This window comes from Acipenser ruthenus, chromosome 6 (assembly GCF_902713425.1).
Source record: "Acipenser ruthenus chromosome 6, fAciRut3.2 maternal haplotype, whole genome shotgun sequence".
In the NCBI taxonomy this organism is placed as follows: domain Eukaryota; kingdom Metazoa; phylum Chordata; class Actinopteri; order Acipenseriformes; family Acipenseridae; genus Acipenser; species Acipenser ruthenus.
The window spans coordinates 79,252,358-79,277,558 of NC_081194.1; the positions used below are offsets into that span (position 1 = coordinate 79,252,358).

Below are 25,201 nucleotides of genomic sequence, written 5' to 3' on the forward strand. Positions count from 1 at the left end.
TTAAAAATACATTCACATCAGCTTGTTGAGCTAAATGAAGGTATTTAGGCTAAATTGTACTTTTTAGGCAAATAGTGGAGATCCAGTAGAAGAGTGAGAGAGTTAGCTTCACAGACCCCAGTTAGCATGCATCTATCTCATGTAACTCTAGGTAAGACAGTCCAACACTGGTATTGACCGGGGCCTGTGAAATCAGCGGATACCAAACTCGCAAGACCATTTTATAATCGCTCCCCGTTTTCATATTAAGACAACTGACATTCCGAAATACTTTCCTGTAATTTCATTTATTTTCATATTGAAAAAAAGTACAGTTGGTTCTTAAGACAATAACATCAAAAAACAGGTGGCTCGATCACGTACTGCATTGCCAAACAAGTTCAAGTGGCACTCTCTCAATGAGGTAGGACATGTACAGGAAATGTCTAAGCACTGTCTCAGACATTCAAACATTTTAGTTTTCTTTAAACACAACATTGTACAATGGCATCGGGGGTCTATTTGAGAGTCTCTGTGTCTTTGTTCATGTTTTAAATAAAGGTTAATTGACTGCACTCTACAATGTTCAGTCACTTCGCTTTCACCTTCCAGCACAAGGTTCTGGAAAGCAAAATAAATACTGCAAACATCAACACTCACTGTCATTACATGGAAGCTTAAAACAATCCCCATCTTACATGTAATAAAATGAGCACTGTTGAAAAAATAAAGGTTTTCAAATTCTGTATTTTATAAGATTATAATTACCACAGTTCACAAACTAAAAATACACAAAAATGTTATAAAACTGTGAATTTAATAGTTTTGACTAACAGTTTTCAAAGAATAAATATATACACAAAAAATATCTACAACTTACAATTTACATGGTCAGTGAACAACAGAGAGCTCAACCAAAATATCACAGACTATACACAACACTTTCAGTGATGGAAGAAACAAGAAAATCTGTCTAATTTTTACATAAAGGTTTGCAGCAAAATGTCCCATGGGGATATATTGAAGTTTACATGACTGGTATCATGAATTGTCTTTTTTTTTTTGCAAAGGCAACTTCACGTGACATAAGAAAAGCTTAATGGTACAAACATGCTCTACGGTTCAGTTTGAATTTTCTACACAACAGATTAGCATAGTTCTGGTTTACAGCACATCTGATAAAAGTGTCAATTGAAAGGCGTCATCTAAACCCTTGAAAAGTCTTGTGAGCTTACAAAATCCTAAAATCATTTTATATGTCATTAAAATTAGATTTCGTTCAAAGACAAATATTTGGGATGTAATTGACAGGTGCTTGGTTATCTTCAATATTCATTGTTCAGTTATGCATACAATAATTTAAAAAGCCCTGGTCTGCAGCCTAAGTATTCCTTGCACTAAAATAGAGAGTAATCCTGAGTACTATGCTTTTTTTGTTAATAGAACCATTTTTTGCTAATCTTACCCTCAACTGTATTACCATTTTTCGAGCACAACTGTTGGTCGCATTTCCTGAAGCTGCTTAAGCAAAAGCTCAGCCCCTTCAGAAAAGGTCCTATCCAAAATGATCTTTACATTCTTTACAGACTGGAGATTCAAAGGGTTTTGAAAGTCAATAAGGTTATGGTAACCGCTAGTCCTGATGTGCAAATCGGATTCACTACAATCCAAACTTCCACATTTTGGGGGAAAATATTTCTTTCTTTTTGAGGCAATTTCAGAGAGAGGATTTTCCTTTGCTTTCCTCTTAGTCTGATCGGCAGATTCTTCCAAGAATTTGAGAAAGGACACTTCAAATCCCATTGGCTTAAATGTACTCAAGTCAATATTGTTGTGTTGTTGCTCCTTTTGAACTGGAACTGTGCAGGAAGAAGTTGCTGATTCCGAGCCACTGCACAGATTGCTTGGATTACATAATTCTGGTTTCAGTTTTCTCACTCGTCTGTTTTTTATTCTGATCTGCACGGCTTCTTTGCGTTTTCTTTTCAGTGGAGGTCTCCCTCTCTTGCGCTTGATCAGGGGAACGGAATCAGGAAAGGCTTGTCTAATTGTCCGCTTTCTTCTCCAGACTAGCTTGGGTTCAGAACATTCATTAGCTGAACGTTTTTTCTTAAAAGGTTTAGTGTATTCTGCAACTTTATCCTTTTCAGAGGTTAAACGTAAACTTTCTGTTTCATGTAATTCAGGGTAGGCATCTGCCAAGTCTTCCTCTGAATTCTCAGATTGATCTTCCTGAGATTTCTCTCCATCATCTCCAGTAGACTTTGATTTTTTTAAGGGACGTGAACGCTGCTTGCAAATGATAAAGTCACTGCCTTGCTGCAGTAGGAACGCATCAGTCAGCCTGTGAGTTTTGTAGTGTCTAAATATATTGCGTTCACTGCTGACAACAGACAGACAACCTTTTATCATGCATGGGTATTGCAGAGAGAATTTTTTTGTACACATTGCCAAAGCTTCATCATTTGTTTTTAAAGAAGGTGTTTTTTCGCTTTTTATCCAGACGGTTTTATTTGCATCATTCTTTTTCTTCTTTCTCTCTGCGCTACTGATTTTTGATTTCTTATTGTTTTGCCAGTTCTCTTTTTCGTTGTCTCCTTTACCTCCAGCAGACTTTGACTTTTTGGACGTGTCTCCATTTACTGAATAACTTTCCTGCCTGTCCATTTTTTGTCTATGTCTAATTAAATGGGACTTGTGGCTGTCTCTGTGTTTTCTAAAGAGGTGGCGTAAGAGGTTGGATCTAGTGGCATAAACACAATCACAGCCCTCACAGTCACACCTGAACACGCCTTCCTCCCCATCATTATTAAAGAGTTTCTCTGGTTCATGATCCACTTCAAGATGACCAATATACTTCCAAAATGCTGTAAATGAAGCCTTGCACTCTGGCTGGTCACACCGAAATCTTCCCAGGTTCATATCCGACAGTAGTCTCCCAGCTTTTTCCAGACTGAACTCGTGAAGCTGTGTATAATGCTGTAAAAGGCTAGGTACTTCTTGGAATATTCTAGAGCAATCTTTAACTTGGCATCTGAACTCTGTGATCTGGTTAATCTCCTCCACTAATTCTTCTTTGATCTCGGCTGATTCTTCTTCATTATCCTGTTCAAATTTAGGCAGGTCTGACTGATGCACAGCCCTGTAATGCAGAATCAGGTTTTGCTGTATCGTAAAAGCTGCAAAGCAGCCCTGGTGAACACAACGGTATGGCCGGTATGGACTGTAGCTGTGAGATGACTCGCTTGTATTTGCAGCTGGCTTCTTTTGCTTTTTTATTTCCGGTTTTGGTTGCTTTTTAGGCTTCTCCACTTTAAGTTTTTCAACCTTAGGCTTTGGTACCTTAGGTTTTGGACCTTTAGGCTTTTTAACCTTCTCTGTTGCAGGCTCTCCTAGTAAAGGGGGTCCAGGGAGAGGAAATCCTGTACCAGTGTCTCCTGAAACAGGCAGCTCCATCAGAGGTTGTCCAGCTATAGGCAGTCCCATCATCGGCAATCCCACTGTGGGCTGTTCCACTATAGGTGGGCCAGGTGGTGACCGAGTCATTACAGGTGGTTCAGCTGGTGACGGAGTCATTACAGGTGGTTCAGCTACAGACTGAGTCGTTACAGGTGGTTCAGCTGGTGACCGAGTCGTTACAGGTGGTCCAGCTGGTGACCGAGTCGTTACAGGTGGTCCAGCTGGTGACCGAGTCGTTACAGGTGGTGGTCCAGCTGGTGACCGAGTCGTTACAGGTGGTCCAGCTGGTGACCGAGTCGTTACAGGTGGTCCAGCTGGTGACCGAGTCGTTACAGGTGGTCCAGCTGGTGACTGAGTCATTACAGATGGTTCAGCTACAGACTGAGTCGTTACAGGTGGTTCAGCTAGTGACTGAGTCGTTACAGGTGGTTCAGCTAGTGACTGAGTCGTTACAGGTGGTTCAGCTAAAGACCGAGTCGTTACAGGTGGTCCAGCTAAAGACCGAGTCGTTACAGGTGGTCCAGCTAGTGACTGAGTCATTACTGGTGGTCCAGCTAGTGACTGAGTCATTACTGGTGGTCCAGCTAGTGACTGAGTCGTTACAGGTGGTCCAGCTAGTGACTGAGTCGTTACAGGTGGTTCAGCTAAAGACCGAGTCGTTACAGGTGGTCCAGCTAGTGACTGAGTCGTTACAGGTGGTCCAGCTAGTGACTGAGTCGTTACAGGTGGTCCAGCTAGTGACTGAGTTGTTACAGGTGGTTCAGCTACAGACTGAGTTGTTACAGGTGGTTCAGCTACAGACTGAGTTGTTACAGGTGGTTCAGCTACAGACTGAGTCGTTACAGGCAATCCCACTGGGGGCTGTCCTGCTACAGACTGGCCCACTGTAGGGGGTTGTGCAGCAGGTTGTTCAGCTAATGGCAGATCTACTGTAGGATACTCTGCTGAAGGTTGCTGAGCTGCAGACAGGCCCACTGTAGGCTGTCCTGATCTAGGTTGCTCCAATACAGAATTAGAAACATTTTCTAAAGTTTGTCCATTCGGTGCATCTTGCAAAGAGCATGAAACTTGGGTAGGAGTCACTTTAAATGACTCTTTAACTGCTGGATGCATACCCTGCTCTGAATTGCCTTCAGTGGGCTTCAACTTTTCAAGGGCTAGTGTGCTTTCTGCAGGTTCTGGACCAAATTCTTGTTGTTGACCATCCGCCATGCATGGCCGTTTGTTGGTAGCAGTTTTTTCAGGTCGAGATTTTTTGCTGTATGGTCGTTTAATTTTCAACTGGACCATTTTGTTCTGCGTCAAGCGATGCACGGTCTGAAAATGTGCTTTGAGGTTCGAGTTTCTTGTAAATGTCTTATTGCAAATATGACATCGAAAAGGAGCAAACTTGAGTTGGATTTGCCTGATTTCATTCATCATGTCTTCAGTGTAATTATGCACTTTGTAATAGTGTTTATACAATGCATCTTTTGTCATAGCACTATAAGGACAACTTTCATTCTCACACACAAACGGTTTACTAGGGCTTTCCAAAGGCGGAACTTTATTTGTTACTGTGGAATCGGGATGTTGGGCTTCTGGGCGTTCATTTAACACAACAGCATTACAGTTAAGCATACTAGTGACAGAGCAACTATTCACAGCAGGACTGTCATCGGTGGTATTTTCCTTTTCCAGGTTTAATCTCTGTAAAGCTGTTAGAATTTCCATTATTTTTTCATCTTCTTTTTGAGAATCACAAGAATTACTCAAGGCTGTGTCTGGTGCATTAGATAAAGTCTGTCCCGATAAGGATGCATTTAACTCACTGTTTAATTTCTCTGTCTGTGTAGTATCACTCGGCAAGCCGTTCGTGTCACCTCTATTGTCAGATCCTGTCATTCCCTGTATCTTTGAAAATGCTGAACCGTGCATGGCCTCTGAAGTTTGTGGGAAGTTGGATGGTATTTTTTGCAAGTGACCATTTCCCTGTAAACTGATATCTTGTGCTGGACCTGATGACTTTTGTGATAAATCATTAGGTTTTTCCAATAACTGAGCACGTAATTTTTTCTTTACATTCTTTATCTTTGGAGCAGAATCCTGTGGGTTGCACCGGTTTGTTACTAAATGCTGGGGATCAGCCGCTGGTATTTGCAACACCTGATTAACCATAAAGTGTTGTGTGAGATTGGCCATTGCAGCCAGTAAAGTGTCATTTGCATTTATTTGAGGCTCTCCATTTCCTTCTACCTTCATTGACTGAGAACCAGTTATTATTTGATCTAAAGGAGCTGCTCCAAGATTATTCAAGGAGATCTGTGAATTATGTTCTGCCAACATCTGTGACAGAACAGAGTCAGAGAAGATATCAGCACAAAATTCAGGCTCTTCTGCCTTTACAAAATGATTTGCGGCACAGGCTGTTAATTCATTCCTAGTTTCATGGATCAATGGAATTTCTGCATCCTCCAACTCCATTTTAATAGCTTTCCCTGTATGCTGTATGACGGTGCTTTCTGGCATATGTGCACTTGTTTGATAGGGGCCACAGGGATTTTGGAATGCCTGCTGCAGGATTTCAGGGGTCTCAAACAGGTTTGGAAGTCCTGCTGTTTCCAGGGCTTGCTTAATGACCTCACTGTTTTGTTCACCCTCGTTTGGATTACAAACGGCCCCATTAACTTGTGGGAAAATAGCACTAGGCAAAAATTCTGCAGGATGGTTTCCTATTGCTAATGATTGATCGGCTCGGTCCTTAAAAGATACAGTTGGATTTAAATTTGCAGACAGCTGTTGCTGCTGCACATTCAGCACACTCGATGAATTAATCTGATTAGTAATGAATGAGGAAGAAACATCCTGCTGAAGTGCTGCAGAAGTTTCTGTTTCATCAAATGGTTTACAATGAGAACGCTTTGATAGATGACCACCAAGTGATTTGGGGCTAGCAAATTCTCTATAACACCTACTGCAGATGAATTTACCATCCCTAACAATAGCTGGCCACTTTGTTCTCTTGCTAGTCCTTTTAACTTCAAGTTTAGGTGGACTCCCACAGAGTGGCTTGATAGCAGTGGCAGTCTGTGCGGATTCTGGCTGGGAAGTAAAAACTGACTTCATGACATTTTCCACTTGGGGATTAGCCACTCTTTCTGCTTGAGAGGAGAAATCAGGAAGTGAACGGGCATCTACCTGTGGAAGGAAGAGAGGATTCACAGCAGTTTCTAGCTGACCTGCATTTTTGAAGCTTTCCAGATCTGAAGGTAACAGCGGGTGTGTCGCCCTCTCCATCAGTGAAGGCAACAAGGCATTACTTAGACCTTCCATATTGGAAGGCAAATTAGGATTGGAGGGATCCACTTGGGACAACACAATATTTGTTACACTGTCAACTTGCGATGTTACATGTAGGTTATTATTACTTCCCATAGTCGAATAAGCCATATGGGAACTTCCTCCTTGTGTAGGTGGTGCCCCTATATGTGAGCCACAATCTATCTGTAAAGGCAAAAGTGAATCTGCACTTCTTTGTACTTGAGCAGGATGCACTGAATGTGCATTACTGTCAATGTGATGAGACACAACTGAATTTGTACCATCTGTTAACCGAGGGGTTAGAATAGGATCTGTACTATTTTCCAAACGAGAAGGCAAAACTGGAAGGCAATTACTTTCGGCTTGCGAAGACAAAATAAGGTTTGCACTACTTTGCATCTCTGAAAACATAACTGCTTGTGAAGTTAAAGCTGGATTTATGACATTTGCTTGTGAATTTACAACTAGATTATTTGTATTGCCTCGAGGTCTCTGTGGAGAAAGGACTAGATTTGCTGCAGTGATCTGTGAAGATGCAACTTGACTGGCGAGTGCTTGTAAATGTATTGGTAGCTCTGCTGAATGTCCTTTATGGGAAAGGTGAGACAGGTTCAGACCGCTGCCCATTCGTAAAGACAGAAGAGGGTTAGCTCCACGTTCCTTTTGCAAGGGTAACATTTGATTTGAAACCTCTGCCATTTGTGATAATAGGATTGGATTTACAACGTTTTCTATTTGGGTGGGGAAAACTTGAGTTGTGAGGGTTCCAGAATGAGAAGAAAAGGCTGGGGTTGATACAGTAGCTGCAACATTTCCAGTTTGGTAAGGTAACAGCGGGGTTTGAGTCTTCATACCTTGTGTTTTGTCTTCTTGTGTTTGTGATTGAAGAGCACTTTTTCTGTTATTTTTTCGGAGCGATTTGCTTTTCCGAGCCAGCTTCAGTGCAGCATGGTATTCAGGGTGTACTGCCTTCATGTGTTTATTGACGCTCTTTGGTGAACTGTAGTTCCGAGTACAGGTCTCAAACGTGCAGCTAAATCTCTCCACCACTTTGGCTTGACTTGCCACATTCACTTGTTTCTCAGTTGCAGCTTGAGGATGGACTGACGGAGAAAGTATGTTATTGCCATCAGGCATCCTCACCGATAAAGCATTACAGTTGGGTACAACATCACCTGTCGGTTTTGGCGGCTGCTCTGGCATGATCTCTTCATTGCTTGGAGCTTCTATTTTTACATGAAGCAGTTCGGTTGGCTTTTCCTCCAGCGGACCAGTGAGCATGTCAGGTAGCTGGCTTTCCTTTAACTCTGCTGGTAGACCATTTCGTTGCAGTGGTGGCTGTTGCACAGGCTGCGGTTCTAGATGTTCATATGAAGCTGGAACACATACATCACTGCTGACTCCCATAACAGGCAGACTGTTTTGAGAACTTCCACAGACATGGATGCTGTCTTTACAATTTATTACAGCTACTTTTCCTTCCTGTTCAACGTTTATTTGGACAGCTTGTGGGCAATTATTCATTACTGGAGTTGGATCCTGTAAAGGAGTCAGGTTTGGACATGGTATTTCTAATTCACTTTGGATTTGGGTTGGATCTGGGAGCGTAATCTGGTTTGAATGCGGTAACTGTGACTGACTTGGATCTGGTAACTCCAATTTAAATTGGGTTGGATTTGGATCTGGTAATTCCAATTTAATCTGGTTTGGATCAATTAATTTCACCAAATTTGGTTCTAGTAATGGAGTATGTGATGGATCTGAAATTGTATCTGGCAATTCAGTTAGGTTTGAGTCCTGTATAGCAGCTTTGTCTTCATTACAGGGAGTCTTTTGCTGTGCAATGTGATCTTCCTGGTGCAAACCCAACTTGGATTGGGAATGAAATATTTTACCACAAGCAGGAAATTTACATGTGAATGTATTGTAGTGCTGAGCTTCATGATCGTACAGCATGTAGGCTTCATAAAAAATTCTTCCACAGTCTGGAAACATGCATTTTGCTTTAAACACAACATGCTCTTTCCTGTGTACCAACAGTTCTGGATTAGTGAGGAAACTTGATTTACAATGCAACTGTATGCAGATGTATGGTTTTACACCACAGTGCATTTGTAAATGATCATTGAGATGGGCGACGCTGACAAACTGCCGACGACAGTACTGACAAACCACCTTTTTGCTTTGCATTTCAAGAAAACGTTTAGCCTCTTCACTGTTTTTATGGCCCCTTACATGGGCTATCAGGTTTTTGAAGTACTTGAATCCCTTTCGACAGTTTGTAACAGGACATGTGTATTCCTCTCTGTATTCCACCCTATGTACAGAGAGGTCAGGTTTAGAACATTGACCTTTTCCATCACCCTCAGATGCATCCTTGTCATTAAAGACCACAATATCATGGGAATGGGGGCTGTTTTTCTTCTTTGGCCTGTTGTCCGGTTTGTCAGCAGCTTTAACTTTCTGAAGAGCAGTATTCGAATTGGGCAGTTTGGTAGGTTTACCCAGCGTCCTACTCTGTTTCATTGCAGCGAGTCTTTCTTTGCAGGATTGCTTTACATGAGATGTTACATGTGGGACAAATAGCTCTTTTTGATCAAAATTCTCCCCACATATTGGACAACTATAAACCCCATCCTTAACATGCTTCTGTGCATGCCGTACTATCCTGTGACCAAGGAACTCTTTATCACACAATACACAGTACTGCATGTAAGCCTGCCAGTTTCTAAACCTAGCTGATATAAACCCTTTCTCTCTCAACTTCTTTATTTCCCTCTTTTTCTGTTTTTCATCAGCCATTTCATTAAGCACATTTGGTGTATCATATAAACAATCTGCAAGTCCACCAAACTCTTCTACCTGAACTTTGCCCCCATTATCATCCTCCAGCTGCTCAAAAGCCTCACTGTCATTCAGCTCATCTATTGAAGATACAATGGAGGCTTCCTCCCCCATCAACTCCAGACAGTGACGCTTCAGAGTCTTCCAGTCCCAGAATTCAGGGTCGAAGGGCCATTGCGTTTTAAACACTAGCAGAAGTTCACAGCGCAGTGAATTGGGCACTGGAAGATTGTCTACCTCAAACTTCTGGTCTGGCTCATTGTACAGTGTCTCGACAGCATAATAGGACTCAACTGTTGGCTCCAGGAGGAATTCAGTAAGCTGGCAAGCTCGCTTCACTTCCAAGTCATCGGGCAACAAACAGGAGATGGTTTTACATATGGTGCCTTTAATACTTGGATTTTCACTTGACTCCATTCGTAGTGCTTGAATACAGAGCTCTATACAAACTGCAAGTCCCACGTCTTCCACCTAGACGATTAGAAATCAGACTTTACTGTATAGCACGATTGTGAATGTGCACAATACAAGGCAACATAGTATAGTAAGCTAGATCCTTACATTTTCTTCAAAAGCTATCATTTTCTAGAGGGTAAGAGTTCTGTAAAGGCACGGCACTAACTCACGTGTGAAAGCAGAATCTTACCTCTGACTGAATGACCTTGATCAGAAAGAAAATGTGATACACGGTTTTCGAAAGCTGGGATAGCTGACGACAATGGTCAAGAAACACTTGCGTAGAGGGTTCCGTCCTTTGCTGCAGTTTACTCCAAAACAACGTAAGCTCCCTGCAAAGAAAAAACACAAACACGACTGTCAGAAACATGCATCCCCTCCCACGACTACTAGTGCAAAATCAGAGCTATCACTATGAGAGACGTTTACCAACATGACTTGCATCTACATGCAAATATGTAAGAGAGACACACACCTGTACATTAAGACAACAGGAATTTCCTTATATCCCATGGTATGTCTTAAACACTATCAGCAAGACACTAAGCTCATTGGAATCTCTAACCAGCATGTTCTTAAAGTAAGTGCAACTCACCAGGCACAATACATATCTCCTTGCAGCAGCTGTCGAGTTAGAAATGCTGTGCACAAGCTGAGAGCAGCTTTTTCATCCCCGTCCGACTCAAGGTTACAGATCATCTCTAGTGCTTCCTTACAGTCAACTTCTGAAATCTGGAATAAAGGGAACAAAAAACATAAAAGAAGGTTGCTGAATATTTAGTGGGCTTCCGCAGTGTAAAGAATAACTGGTGCCAGCCATGAGCATGCTTTAAAGGGTTCAGAAAGATTGCCTTAACACAAGCATACCACCCACCTCTTGCATAAGCTGCTCCTGTTGAGCTATAGCAGTAAGACAGACCAGGTAGGTCTGTTTGAAACTGCTCTTTGCCCTGAACTCGAGATGGTCGGAGCAGGCCTTTGCTAGTGATGCTGCCTTTTCTATGTGCTTCTCTTTGATAAGGTGCTTGATACGCATCTCTAGTAGAACAGGACCCTCCAACCTAAGAAACTCATTAACTGAAAAAAAAAAAGAGAGAAAAAAGGCAGGCAAGCAAATATTAGCAATTGTACAGTTCTACCACAGCAATTTCCTGCTAGTCGACATGCCATTGCTTTTCTAAGCAATGTTGTCACTTATCTTTTCAGGCACTAACGCAAATGCGAAATATGCCTTAGCAAACCTGTATTTTTTTTAAACCATTATATCTGACCTTGCTTTCAGCTGGTCTTGCACTTCCTGGATCATTTCCACTAGCAAGTGAAACTGCCCCCACCCCTTCAGGGTTTAACCAACCAGCTGCTTCCTCTAAAGGCAACTTTAACCCCGAAGACACGGCTGAGGTGAAAAGACCAAGGAAGTAAAGCAGTAAGTGAATTCCTGGAAGGCAAGGTTTGTAAAGGGACATCTTTCTTTAACCTGGCGTTCTACCAGCTATCATGTTATAAAATGTTTTCTATAGCATGTGTTTCTTTCAAAACTGCACATCTGGGACCTATATAGTGAATGAAAGTGCACGACAGGTAAGACTTATGACATTATTTTATTAGCTACAAATCTAAAAGTGTACGGTCTATACAGCAGTAACTGTTGAATTAGGAAGTGTCCGATTGATAAGATCTATCCCCCGAGCATTTCAACCAACCTGTTTCCTCTTGTGGTGCTTCCTTTGAGAGAATGCACTGCAGTGCCGAGTTTGTCCACACACCACTCTCCTGAGCAACAGCACACAGCATCTGGAGCTCAGAGTTTCCATCCTCCAGTAGCAGATTATGGGCTGTCTGTAGCAAAAGAAATAAAAGAAAAACAAATCTAAACCACTGGAAGATTTAACCCGTGCTCCCAGCAAAAAATTAAAAATACATGTAAAACTATGCCAAGGCCTCCACAGACTAAGCACAGGACATAGTGAATGAAAAGTGTGATATTTTAAGTCAGTGGTCACTGTTTAAACAATGGGAAATGAGCAGTGTATTTAAACTAAATGGACTTTTGTATACTAAACTGCATTTCAGCTTTTTCTCAACTCTGAGCCATCTGATTACTCATGTTTTATTGAACACTTTAGACTTCACAATCTTTAACAAAACTGCCATTACGTTTCTGAATAGTTAAATCGGGCAAAGGAACCCTTTGCAAAGAAGCAACATGCACCGCTTTGTTCAAACGCATGTCTCGATGTAAAACATTTTCTGTATTCACATACTAAGAGGCCTCCCGCTGCTTCTAGCTAATGGGCATAGGAAGTATCAAGCACACTGAAAACCACAACATGAAATGAAACAATAGAAAGCATTTTTTGGAGGGGGTGCAGGGCTCTACATTTAGATTTTTTACTATTGGCCCCTTGGGCCACTGAGGTAGTGTTTTTAATGGCCCAGATACAATTTTAACTGGCCCAATAAGAAATACAAAACTGTATCACCTTGCTTGGCAAGTTAATAGCAGAGTAATGTATTAGGTTGTGTGTTAGCACCATTCAAAAATAAAATAAACCAGCTTTACTTGTTTAATCATTACAATTAGGTGTATACCATGTGTTTTTTTAAATCTGGCTTTTTGTACATTTAACATTATTATTATTATTATTTATTTCTTAGCAGACGCCCTTATCCAGGGCGACTTACAATTGTTACAAGATATCACATTATTTCACATTATACAGATATCGCATTATTTTTACATACAATTACCCATTTATACAGTTGGGTTTTTACTGGAGCAATCTAGGTAAAGTACCTTGCTCAAGGGTACAACAGCAGTGTCCCCCACTGGGGATTGAACCCACAACCTTCTGGTCAAGAGTCCAGAGCCCTAACCACTACTCCAAACTGCTGCCCATGTTTTGACTAGATGACAATATAAAAATAATGAAACGAGTTATCATCTGCAATAAATTCACCCGATGTTTAATTCTTAAACTATTATTGTGTTATTTTATATACTGTTATTTTTGGCTTCAGAGTTGCGTCAGTAAATTAAAAGGGAAAAAAAAATAAACTCCCTGTTTTTCACTGTGGAAATCTGGTAATCCTATACTACATGGACAGTGTGAGAAACTGAAGCTCTGCTAAAAATTTTGGTCAGACACCAAAATCTTGCCGAACTCAACAAACTCACAAAATAGTAAAATATTCAGTCTTTTCTCAAATGACTTTGTTTAATGCTGAGAACATTGCATTGCGTAAACTGCATTCTCCTACTGTAGGCATTGAAGAGATGCATCCATTAAATTAGTGAAGTGCTCCCCCAGTGCTTTTTTCCACAGCAATATGCAAGAATCTAAAACATGCTATATTAAAAAACAGAGCAATACATCAATAGCTGTCATCTTTCAATATGCCTGCAGGATACTGTAAACATCCGGTTCACACACCATATAAACGAGCCGAGTGCACTTGCAAGCTTTAGCTCGCATGCATAACCTGTCATGATGGTTTTTCATTCCTGTATGTTTAGTAATGTGTACGGTAACCAAAGAAAGCCCACGTCTCAAATAAAAAAGTGGCTAAGCGAAGCCTTTCAATATAAAATGTATATATATATATATATATATATATATATATATATATATATATATATATATATATAGTATTATTTCAGCCATTTAACATGCACACATAGGGGTGCTCATCAAAAAATTAAAATACTGTATTCAAGATTTGAAAATGTATGTATACAAATGATACTCTTTACAAGCAAACCTGCAACCGAGCTGTTACCATGGTAACAGCAATGCCAAAAGGTTAACGAATTTATACTAATCCTAATAAACACTATTCAAACAATAATAATAAAAATAATCGTTCTCAGATTGTTGTCGCTTGTAGCCTCTCCCAAGTCAGCACCAATCTTACTGCTGATACGAACGAGTCCTGTAATTGATTGTGAATGGCATTTCTGATCTGAACACATTGTACCCCTAATCAAAACGTTAGATCCCGTTGTCCAGCTTCCTGTAAAGATTGTGAACGGCATTTCTGACCTGAACACATTGTATCCCTAATCAAAACGTTAGCTCCCGTTGTCCAGCTTCCACGTGGCGTATCTGGGTATTCATCGTGCTGCAGTCACAGCAGACAAACATCTGCTATCTTGCAAACTATTTCTGTGAGACTGGATATGAGGGCAACTAAATGTTGAATTCCCAACAAAAAGCTGTTGTTTTTATCTGCAAGTCTGGGTGACATTTGTTTTACTGTCATCATGAAGCCAGATTAAGTCTTTCTTCCACTCCACTATTTTCGTCTTAATCTTAATTTCTTTTTCATAATTTCTTTCTTCATCATTATTGATTTAAACGCTTTACTTTTGGCTTATTGGTGCAGTTGGTTGTTAAGTTGGAAAAAAATAAATAAAAGAGATTGTAAAAATCTGTCATGTCGAGGTAACGAGTTTTACCAGCAGCACTTCAGTAGTCTCAGATGCTGACTGTGCAACAAATACAACGTGCGGCTGGAAAGTTCGGACCAGTTCAATTACGCTGTTATCAGGGGATGGATATGTTTTTAAAAATGGGTTTGTAATTCGTTTTTCAGCTTTTTGGCACACTGACCCATTTTTCTGCGTTCATGAAATGGAAGCCATATGCACCATACTATATACAGTTAAAAGATGTGACCGACCCAGTTGGGCCTGTGGTGTTTCATAACTACCGGACAAACTGTGCTCTCTACTGGCCCCGGGCCGTGCCATGGTTAATATCGAACTCTGGGGTGCAAGTGCCATAGACCAGGGATCTCCAATCCTGCTCCTGGAGGGCCGGTGTACCTCCTGGTTTTTGTTCCAACTGTACCCTAAATTACTTAATTGGACCAATGAAGTGCTTATTAGAAGCTCAATTGGTCCAATTAACTAATTTAGGGTACAGTTGGAACAAAAACCAGGAGGGACACCAGCCCTCAAGAACCAGGATTGGAGACCTCTGCTATAGACGCATTCAAGCACAAACTAAAAAAAAAAAATCAACACAGAAAAAAATTGAATAAAATAAGTCAAAACAAAAAGTTTTTATATAAATTAATTTTTATTTAAAAATAAGGGTCCACCCTACCTGAACTGAAGTCTGGAACTCCTTCCATAAATTATTTGGGGTTTCTTCTGGTAGTGCCAGCAAAAGCTCAACACAGCTCCTGAAAAAGGAGAGACACCCACATTATACATCCATACGCACATGTATTTTCTTTTATCATTTCTTCTTATATATTTAATTTATTTTGTTTACCCAGGAATTTCATCTATCGACACAAAAGGGTTTCAGCAAGGCAGCACAACAGCAAAAGGAAGGCAACCAAATAAAGACAAGTACATTCACAACAATGTTAAATCACAGGTAGCTGAAAATGAAGGCATAATGAATATTATATCCGTTTCTAGATCACAGAGAAAACTACATTAAGCTCGATTTGATGATCTTACAGACAGAATTAAAGAAATACAGAACAGAATACTTACAGTGCTAATCGCTCAAGTACAAGGCTTACATTGTCACACTCAGAGGAAAGCTGGTGTCGAGCTTCAGCATAGCTTAATATGGCTACCATGTAAACCTGGACTAGCGGCAGAGGGCCCTCCGAGATCTTCCACCTGCCTGCATATTCTACAAGAGTCTGTGGACAAAAAGAAGTACATCATTGAAATGGCTTCATTTGAATAAAAAGCAGAAATGCATCCCGGGGCATAATCTACAGGGCCATTGCCAAACTACAAAACAACAACAACCTGCAGCTCAGTATAAACATGAATAACTCAGCACATCCTTAGAAATGATCAGGTACCAAGAACTTGACCACGCAGGACACTGCTCAATCTGTTCTGAACGCTACTTGCCTTACAGACATCAAGCATTGGATGTCACAGAATTTTCTAATGTTGAATTCAGATGAAACTGAGGTTATGCTCGTGGGATCACAGAACCAACTAAATGGAAATGTGGGATTACATGAGCTTGACCCTTGCAGTCTCTCATCAAAACTTAAAACTAGAAATTAAGAATTTGAGGGTCATCTTTGATCATGATCTATCATTTGAGACTCATATTAGGGAAGTTACTGAAGTATCTTTTTACCATTTCAGAAATCAAATTTAAACCAAATTTAGACCAATTATTTCTGTATCTGATGCCGAGAGACTAATGCATGCCTTTGTTTCATCTAGAATTGATTATTGTAATTACAGTTTTTTCTGGTGTCCCAAAATGTGTGGTATCCCGCTTGCAGCTTGTTCAGAATACTGCCAAGAAAAGTTATATTACCCCTGCTTTGGCCTCTTTACATTGGCTCCTTGTGTAGTATAGAATTGATTTTAAGATTTTGCTGTTAAGTTACAAGGCCCTGAATGGATTAGCACCTAGTTATTTGCAGGGGTTACTGACCCTGTATCTTCCAAGCCACACTCTGAGATCACAGGATGCGGGGCTGCTGGTTATTCCTGGGGTCAACAAAAGCAACACGGGAGGAAGGGCTTTTTCTTGTAGAGCTCCTAAATCATGGAATGCTCTGCCTTCGCTTATCAGGGAAGCTGGGACCATTACAGTTTTCAAGTCAAGACTAAAAACACACTTTTATAAAATGGCTTTCTTATCTTAGTGGGTTTTTTTTTAAAAAATTTAGTCGTTGCCAATTATTTTTATTATTTTCTCCCAATTTGGAATGGCCAATTATTTTATTATGCTCAGCTCACCGCTACCACCCCTGCGCTGACTCGGGAGGGCGAAGACGAACACACACTGTCCTCCGAAGCGTCAGCCGACCGCTTTTTTTCACACTACGGACTCACCATGCAGCCACCCAAGAGCTACAGCGTCAGAGGACAACGCAGCTCTCGGGCAGCTTACAGGCAAGCCCGCAGGCGCCCGGCCAGACTACAGGGGTCGCTGGTGCGTGGTGAGCCGAGGACACCCAGGCCGACCTAACCCTCCCTCCCCCCGGGCGACGCTCGGTCAATTGAGCGCCACCTCCTGGGAGCTCCCGTCCTCAGTCGGCAAAGGAATAGCCTGGACTCGAACTCGCGACATCCAGCACTCTACGCAAGTGCTTTTACTGGATGCGCCACTCGGGAGCCCCCTATCTTAGTGAGTTTTAAACTTTAAACTTTAAAATTGCTGCTTTTGAATTGTGTATACTGTTATTTAAATGGTCTGACTGTGGCAGTTGTATGTGTGACATGCTATACAAATGTACTGTGGTTTGTTCTTTTTTTTTGCTATGTACTGTACAGTGTTTTGTGATACTTTTGTATAAAAAGCGCTATATAAAATACAATAAATATATATATAAAAATATAATTCCCATCTTGCTCATTTCATTTATTGATCCAAGCAAGAACCTCATCAAGCCATTTCTTGATAAGATACCCCTGTATGTAAAACACCTGGCCTAGTTACAAAGTCTGCTTCAAGGAAAGTATTTGTGTGTAATTTTGTTATATATAAGAATTAAGAGATTCCTTGTAATTGGAGTATTTGAAGCTGTCCGAAACACTCTTTTTTTATATGTAAGAAATGGTGTCATTTACACAAAGTGTTGCACTTTCTTACCTGTTTTATTTGAATTGTATATATAGTCAGTGGCAATGACCACCATATGCGGTAGCATTATTAACTTTGTATTAGACTCTTATGCACTTTGCACTTGCAAAAATAAGGAATTTGGCAGCCACTTAACATGTAAGGGACATAAGATCCAAAGTATCGCGATAGTATGGAATATCATGATACTGTGCATGGTAGCATATCGATACTCCCTAAATTAGGTATCGCAGAACACTAAATGCAACAACATGCCTGAAGGAATAAACCTGGCACTCGAGGTGTTGGTACAGAAGTGACTGAAGGTCTAAATTGTACAGTAACTTATTTTGAAAATGTAACATTATGACATTAATTGCTTAGAACCTTTTCTTGTTTTAGTGTCTGCCCAACTTTAACATTTGTTTTCCTCATTTTACTGCACCCTGTAAATTAAGCCATGCAAGTGAAATCATCCACAATCAAATCTATTCTTTATTCATTCATTCTAAAAACAACATCTCATCCACCACAGAATAGTAATGACAATACGAGGGAGAAAGACTGTTCAGAAGATTCTTAATTAGTCCCCTGGGGGCAATGCCGTACATGCTTCTCTCTCTCCGACATGCTGTTCCTATCGTTGGGCTTTCACATGTACAAAAAAACAGCATCATTACTCATTACAAAAATGGAACACCCCCCCACCCCCACCCCCACACACATACCATTTTTTTCAATCAATAATGCAGATGCAAAATGCCGTGGCTTCTAGGATACAGAGAATACACAAATATATTTATATTTAGAAGATAAGAGTTTTGTGCAATCAAGCTCAAGGTCACAGGGGGTAAGTGGTGGACTGTTTTTCTGAAACACTACAAGTGGAAACAGTGATCCCAGCACATGGTTGATGCAGAGTGTGTCAATGAATGAACTGCATGAACTCTAGCCAGTGTCTGACCCGTTCCCTTCCTAGATGGACGAGTGAGTCATGCTTTTATTTGTTTGCTGCTGAGCTTCAAGAGGAAGTATCTTTTTCAATAGCAGCAAAACAGTTAACGCTGCTGAAGCGGAACTTCTCTGAGGATAAAAGAATGGATTCTCGTCCTGCAGGGCACCAACACTATCTACTGTACGTTTGAATGACTTTGAATGAATGTATTGCTTTAAAATGCAAGTGCAAGAAGGGGGGGAAAAAAGTGTCCATTTGTTTAATTTACTGTGTGTGCGCCCACACACACACACACACACACTGAGACACACACACACACTGACACACACACACACACACATTAAAACTAACTTTTCAATGCACTAGCCACCAGGCCTCATGGATGGGAAAAATTCACCAGCATCACAGACATTTTACCAGCCCAGTATAATTTTTGTTGACAATTCCCTAAAACCGCAGTTTTAATATGTGTTGCAATGTGTATTTAATATATTAAAAAAGGGAGCAAAAGAAACTGCAAAACAATCAAGATGTACTAGCTCCTTTTCCATGACATCACTATCTGTAGAACCATGTGATATCACTGACAGGAACTGCACCTTTTATTTTCTCTTGCAGCTGCCTTCTTTTGACCTCAGCAGTGTAGTGCAGAAATACTCCTGCTTGTTTGTCATTCCTGTAAAGTACAGTACTTCCTAGATTTAGCCCTTTCTGTTCATCAACCCCACAGAGAGAATCAAATTAATTCCAAAATAATGAAAATAATTTTTAAAAGACAAGCTATTTTATATTGTCACACCCTGACTGAGGATCTGCAAACCATTAAGCTGTTTTTTTCAAGCTTTAAAGTTTCAGTTCAAGATAAATGTGATTCCAGTCATAGTAAATTCCAACGTTCACCAAAATTCACCATAAATACCCGATAAGACTTTACTTTATCTAAACGCGTTTGCATTATGGGTTATTAGCAATAATTTGAATCCCCTTTCCAGTAATGCAAGCTTACTGTATATATCGCAAGCAGGCTCAATTACGTGCAAATAAACAATGTGTATTTTTAATTTAATTACTGTTCTATATAACATATTTTAAGCTACATGTGAATGTTTTATTCCATTTATGCATTTGAATGTTTTTGAAATTAAAAGTAGAAATACAAAACTGTGGCATTTGTCTTTGTGAACGTGCCAAGTGAAAAACGCCAATTCAAAAACCGTCAAAATCTACCAAGGTAGCAAATCCGACCAATTTAATACCAGCCAAAATTTCCTATTATATGGTACTTTTTTGTTTGATTTTCTGTAAGTCGCTTTGGAGGAGTATGTTAAATAGTTAAATAATAATAATTAAATAATCATACAGTCGGCTTCTGTACCAAGTTCCTGGTGCCACTGCTTCCTCATGTTCAATACTGTAGAGTTCGTTCTCTGGTCAACACCATACAACATGTCTGTGTTAAGTTCAAGGAACAATGCTGGATTCCAGACAAGTATCTGTACTAAATGTCAGACTCACTGTAGTTCCTAAAACAGCAAATGTATACCATTGATAATGTTTAAATATTTAACTTAGCTATTAGCTATAGAACTGTCTACTGCCCCTGATGGGCATTTTCAATACCTCATTGAAGAAGCAAGGCGTGAACACCAGTGAAGTGGTTTCTCACAACAATAAAATAGTCCAATAACTAAACAATACAACTGATACACAATTTACAACATTCTCAGCAAATAAAGACAAGCAGTTTTGAAGTTATTGGTTCCTTTTCCTAAAGCATTCTCTCGTGAAACTTATTTAGATTGAAGTTAGCTTTCTCTCAAGGATGTGAATAAAGGACTTGAAACCCACAGTACAACCATGTTTTCATGTAAAACAAAGCACCACATATGCAAGGACAGGTTCATTCTTATAGCCAGATTCAAATAGTATCGTAACACATGGTTAACATGCTATTTACCAGGGCTATCACAACTGGATGAGCATTTCTCTAGATATATTAAAATGTGTGATTTCCATACAGATGCCCCCATTATAACCCCTGTACCAGGGACATGCACCAGCGGTTTGACTGTTTGAGTAGAGAAACCTCATTACCAACAGACCAAACCACACAACAACAGAGACAAAACCTCTTAGGAATGAGAACCGTTATTTCAGGGCAGGTGCTTCAGACAGGTGGTCCGTTCACAAGCACGGCTATTCACTGCAGTGCAGGTCTGATACCCCCATTCAGCAAAACAACAACTAAACAAGCGCTAGTCATCTCCTGATATAGCTCCAATGCAAAATGAGAGCCATCAGTATCATGAAAAAGTAAATGATCATTCTGATCAGCACAGGCTGATCTACACAGGGACAGCTAGACATTTAGAACGCAAGCAGTCTGAGTGGGTTAAAACAAACCTGCAGGGGTGGAACAATATTTCTTCCAGTATCATTATATGTGAACATGTCAAGTGAGACACTACCTTACATGCGAGTTGTGCTTACAATTGAAAAACAGTTGGAAATACTTTCACTTCTCGAAAAGGTAATTACCAGGGATGAAATAGCACAATATTTTGGAATTGTAAAGAGCACTGTGACTGATATTAAAGTCTGCCTCAGATATTTAAATGTTTGCGGTCTTTGACAGTAGCCGTGGGACTTTTGAGATCTATTGTTGCTCGAGACGAGTATTTGAGCATTACAATTTCCGAGTACTCAAATCAAACGCCATTCTCCTCTACATGCTGTACTAGTGTACATAAACCTCCCACACATTACCACAAGTCCTATTTAAATGCCAAATTAACACACAATCAAGTAATATATTAAGTAATTAATGTAATGTTTGCCTTCTTGTGCAGTTAATTATATATGGTCAAGTATTACTAAATAATGTAAAGTATTCAAATTCACGTATCCACATAACTTTACATTGTAAAGAGATGCCTGGCCTACCTGTTTGAAGTGTGTCTCAGGGGTCCTTTACTTTAGAGCAAATAAAATTTGTACTTAAACGGCCGTTCAGTCCAAAAGCTTACAGAACAATTTCAAGTGAAAAAAGCCTTCCACCTGTGGGAAGATTGGGGAATGGGGTCCATGAGTGTGGTAATTTGCGACTTTTGAAAGTTTTGTATGAACAGCTGCAGCACGATTTTCTTTAAGTTTTTCCAGCCTCGCTGTTATGGTTTTATGGGTCGGCACAGTACTGGGATAATCTTACATAGATTTCAAAACTGCTGCATTCACGATTCACACACACTGTCCTCATAGGGGATAACGTGATCACGCCCTGTTCGGCCAAATCTATAGCAAAATGTTATGGAGGTTTGCTTTTTATTGCCATCAGTAGCTCCACCCACAATAACTCTGAATGGTTTTCATTTCAAATGGTGAAGCTTTGAACTTGTGCTTTTGTGGCACGGCAATTTTGTTTAGCATAATTATTAACATACCACGTTTTTCTCGTCTGGCTCAATGGCTTCCTTTGTTTAGAGATGCCGTTTCAAATATAGAACAAACTCAGAAAGAACGCTTGTCATTAACGTTATTTATCCCTGCCGTGGAATTGATACCATACCACGCCTACTACAGGCATTAACACACACACACAGAGCACCAATGAAGCGCCAGATCCACCGAGAATAAAACCCGCCCCAGTTAGAAAAGCTACTTGGAGGCAATTGCCAAACCCCTTCCTTTTTATAATAACCGCGCTTACTGTGGCACTAGAGCAGTCTGATACGAGATGGACTACTGATGATAAATTACTAAAATGGATGCATAAAAAAATATGCGTTTGGTGACGTTTGTCATGTGACCGGTTATATGTCTAGCATATTAAACGTTTTGCCACTTCTTTAGAGTTTATACGTTTAAATTTTAAAAATTCCCATCCCTAAAAAATGTATCACTTTCATTTCATGAAGTCTTGCAAAACAATCCAAATCAAACACAAAAGTAACATTGCTGCAGTAGTTTTCAATATTGAGGCATTCTATCATCAATCTTCATGTGTTTCTTGTAGTCGGACAAAACCAAGTGTCTAGTGGGGTCCATCGAGAAAACAAACCGCAGTGAATTTCAGTTCTATAGCCTGTGTAACATGAAAACAAACCACAGTGAATTTCGATTCTATAGCCTGTGTAACATGAAAACAAACCCCAGTGAATTTCAATTCTATAGCCTGTGTAACATGAGAACAAACCACAGTGAATTTCAATTCTATAGCCTGTGTAACATGAAAACAAACCGCAGTGAATTTCAATTCTATAGCCTGTGTAACATGAAAATAAACCACAGGACAAGCCACAATTAATTCCAGTTCTCTGGCCTGTTTAATATGAAAACAAACCACAAAGAATTGCAGATCTCTAGCCTTTATAATATGAAAACAAGCCACAAGATTGGCACTGTATCCCTCCAAAACATGCATGCTAAATGAAGTCATGTTGAATGCACACTCCCTGCCTGTTCATACCTATATCCATATAATAATATAGTGAGCTCATTTCCAAGCTGCAGCTGTAGACTACTGTTGAAGAGAGGCACTCATTTCATCTGATGTACATAATATACAGAAATTGAGAATAATAAATAAATAAATATGCATTTTCCCTTCATAGGGCATTATTGTGTCAAGGAAAGCTCAGAAGCTTGAAGCCAGTGCTTATCAGTGCCAGCTGAAGATAATGCAGAACTGCAAAAAAACCCTAAAATCTCCATGATTATATACCATTTTAGACAACAGGAAACCACAATACCAACATTTTAATCCATATTTCACGCGTTTTTAAAAGACATTTTTAGAGTTTGGTGTGGATGTATTTGATTAAATGTAATTATTTGTTTCACATTTAGAAAAAAGTGTTTATTTCAGAAATTTGATCTAAATTCTAACGCCCACATTCTCATAAATGTGATTTGTAAATGTAGTTAACTGTACTACATACGATATTATACATCGGTCAGTAGTACAATCGATAATATGTACCATGAAAAATACATCGCATATTTCACACGTGGGTCATCTAAAACTATTTTCTCAGCAGAGCGTAATCGACAGATATGGATGTATATTAAAGCGTGTGCCAAATTTCATAAAGGCATACATTTTGAGCATGGTTGTCGAGTACAGTTACACGATAATCTTTCTCAATTTTGGTCACCTTGTATAAAACTAAAGTTATTGGAATATATAAGGAGTAACGTCATAAGGCGAAGTCTACACAATATTATATACTGCAGTGTTTCTTTCATGGAAGTTCTAAAAACGTGTAATTAAAAATACTTATAAATGCCCCCCGTGTCCACCACCAGTTGGCATGGCCGTGCTCTGTCTCGCTCACGACCACCACCAGTGATTTTGCACACCACATCATAAACAAAATATGTTCAGAAATATATTTCAATAACACAACATTCGGCCCTGGTCTCTTTTCAACTTGCACAGCTCTGTTCCAAAAGATCATGACACAACGCTCACAGCAGCCAAGGTAAGGACGGCTTTATTTCTTGTCTCACCCGGTGGCACACAAACCAAAAATGGTAAAATAATGTCAAGACAGGCATATAGTTTTATAATTAATATACACTGTGTGCACAACATCGATTCCATATGCAAACTAATTTTCAAAGTCTATATAAATAATAATTCTAAAACATATTTGTGTAACCATAAAACATTCAAATTAATAAACACGCTTAAGACCCCGCTTGTCAGGAGAATTAGAATGTGCAATCATAGAGAACCTCAGATGTGCAATCATAGAGAACCTCAGATGTGCAATCATAGAGAACCTCAGATGTGGATAATCGCAATTAAACATGAATACAGGGAGGATGCTGTGTTTTTGCAGCAGCACGTAGCTACACAAAGGAGCACCTCCCCCTTTGGCTCTCGCTACCCCCTCAGCAATGGCACTGATTAATATAACCATCTCATTTCTCAGGCTTTATTTTGCATTCGACTGCATGCACAACTCCGCCTTGCAATGTTTTCATTTGTCTAACCTGGCAGAATTTCTGGCAGTACTGGGAAGCGGAATTCAAGGCAGGTTCCCGGCTCTCTGTCAGCTCGGTGGCCAGCTCTTGTAACCGTTCTCTGAGCGCCCCAATCGCGGCGGCGCTGCCGATCTCAGTGCTGTGGTCCTGCTCGGCCTCCTCGTCCGCCATCTTCACACCCAACTCCGCCGCGTACGCACACAGTGTCACGTGATCGGTACTGCTTACGCGCAAGCACGCACAAACCGAGGAAACCTTACGCACGATCACGTGACACAAGCTTTAGCGAGTCGGTGAATCACGTGAGATACACTACTTTTTTTGAGTCGAGGCAGATTCCCTAGGTGTAAAGGAAGAATGAATTTGTTGAGGTGAATAGAGCAGTCATCTTTTCACATTCCTTATCGGGATTACAGGTGATTCAAAAATGGAGGGGAGGGTGACAGAAGAGATTTAGTGCAGGAAATAATGCATTTATTTTCAGAATGCTGCTGTTTAGGTTTATATGTAGTTTTAGTATGGATTCCGGCTTATATAGGACTAGATGGGAATGAGAGGGTGGATACGTTAGCTAAAATAGCAGTGAAGAAAGAGGAAGGATATGGATGTGCAGTGTGGTTTAAATGAATATTATAGAATCATTGAGAAACAGATT

General features: G+C 40.1%; 1 protein-coding gene across 1 annotated transcript; it reads right to left on the bottom strand.

The window, feature by feature from the left end:
* Positions 1–268: 268 nt before the first annotated feature.
* On the bottom strand, positions 269–24,808 carry LOC117410949 (zinc finger protein 292-like). The gene is made up of 8 exons (XM_034017919.3): positions 24,556–24,808; positions 15,551–15,705; positions 15,150–15,228; positions 11,742–11,877; positions 10,913–11,115; positions 10,634–10,770; positions 10,229–10,370; positions 269–10,053 (listed from the first exon to the last, which is right to left on the bottom strand). Exons 1-8 carry the CDS (start codon positions 24,715–24,717, stop codon positions 1,456–1,458), a joined length of 9,612 nt encoding a protein of 3,203 aa, XP_033873810.2. The 5' UTR covers positions 24,718–24,808; the 3' UTR covers positions 269–1,455.
* Positions 24,809–25,201: the final 393 nt, after the last annotated feature.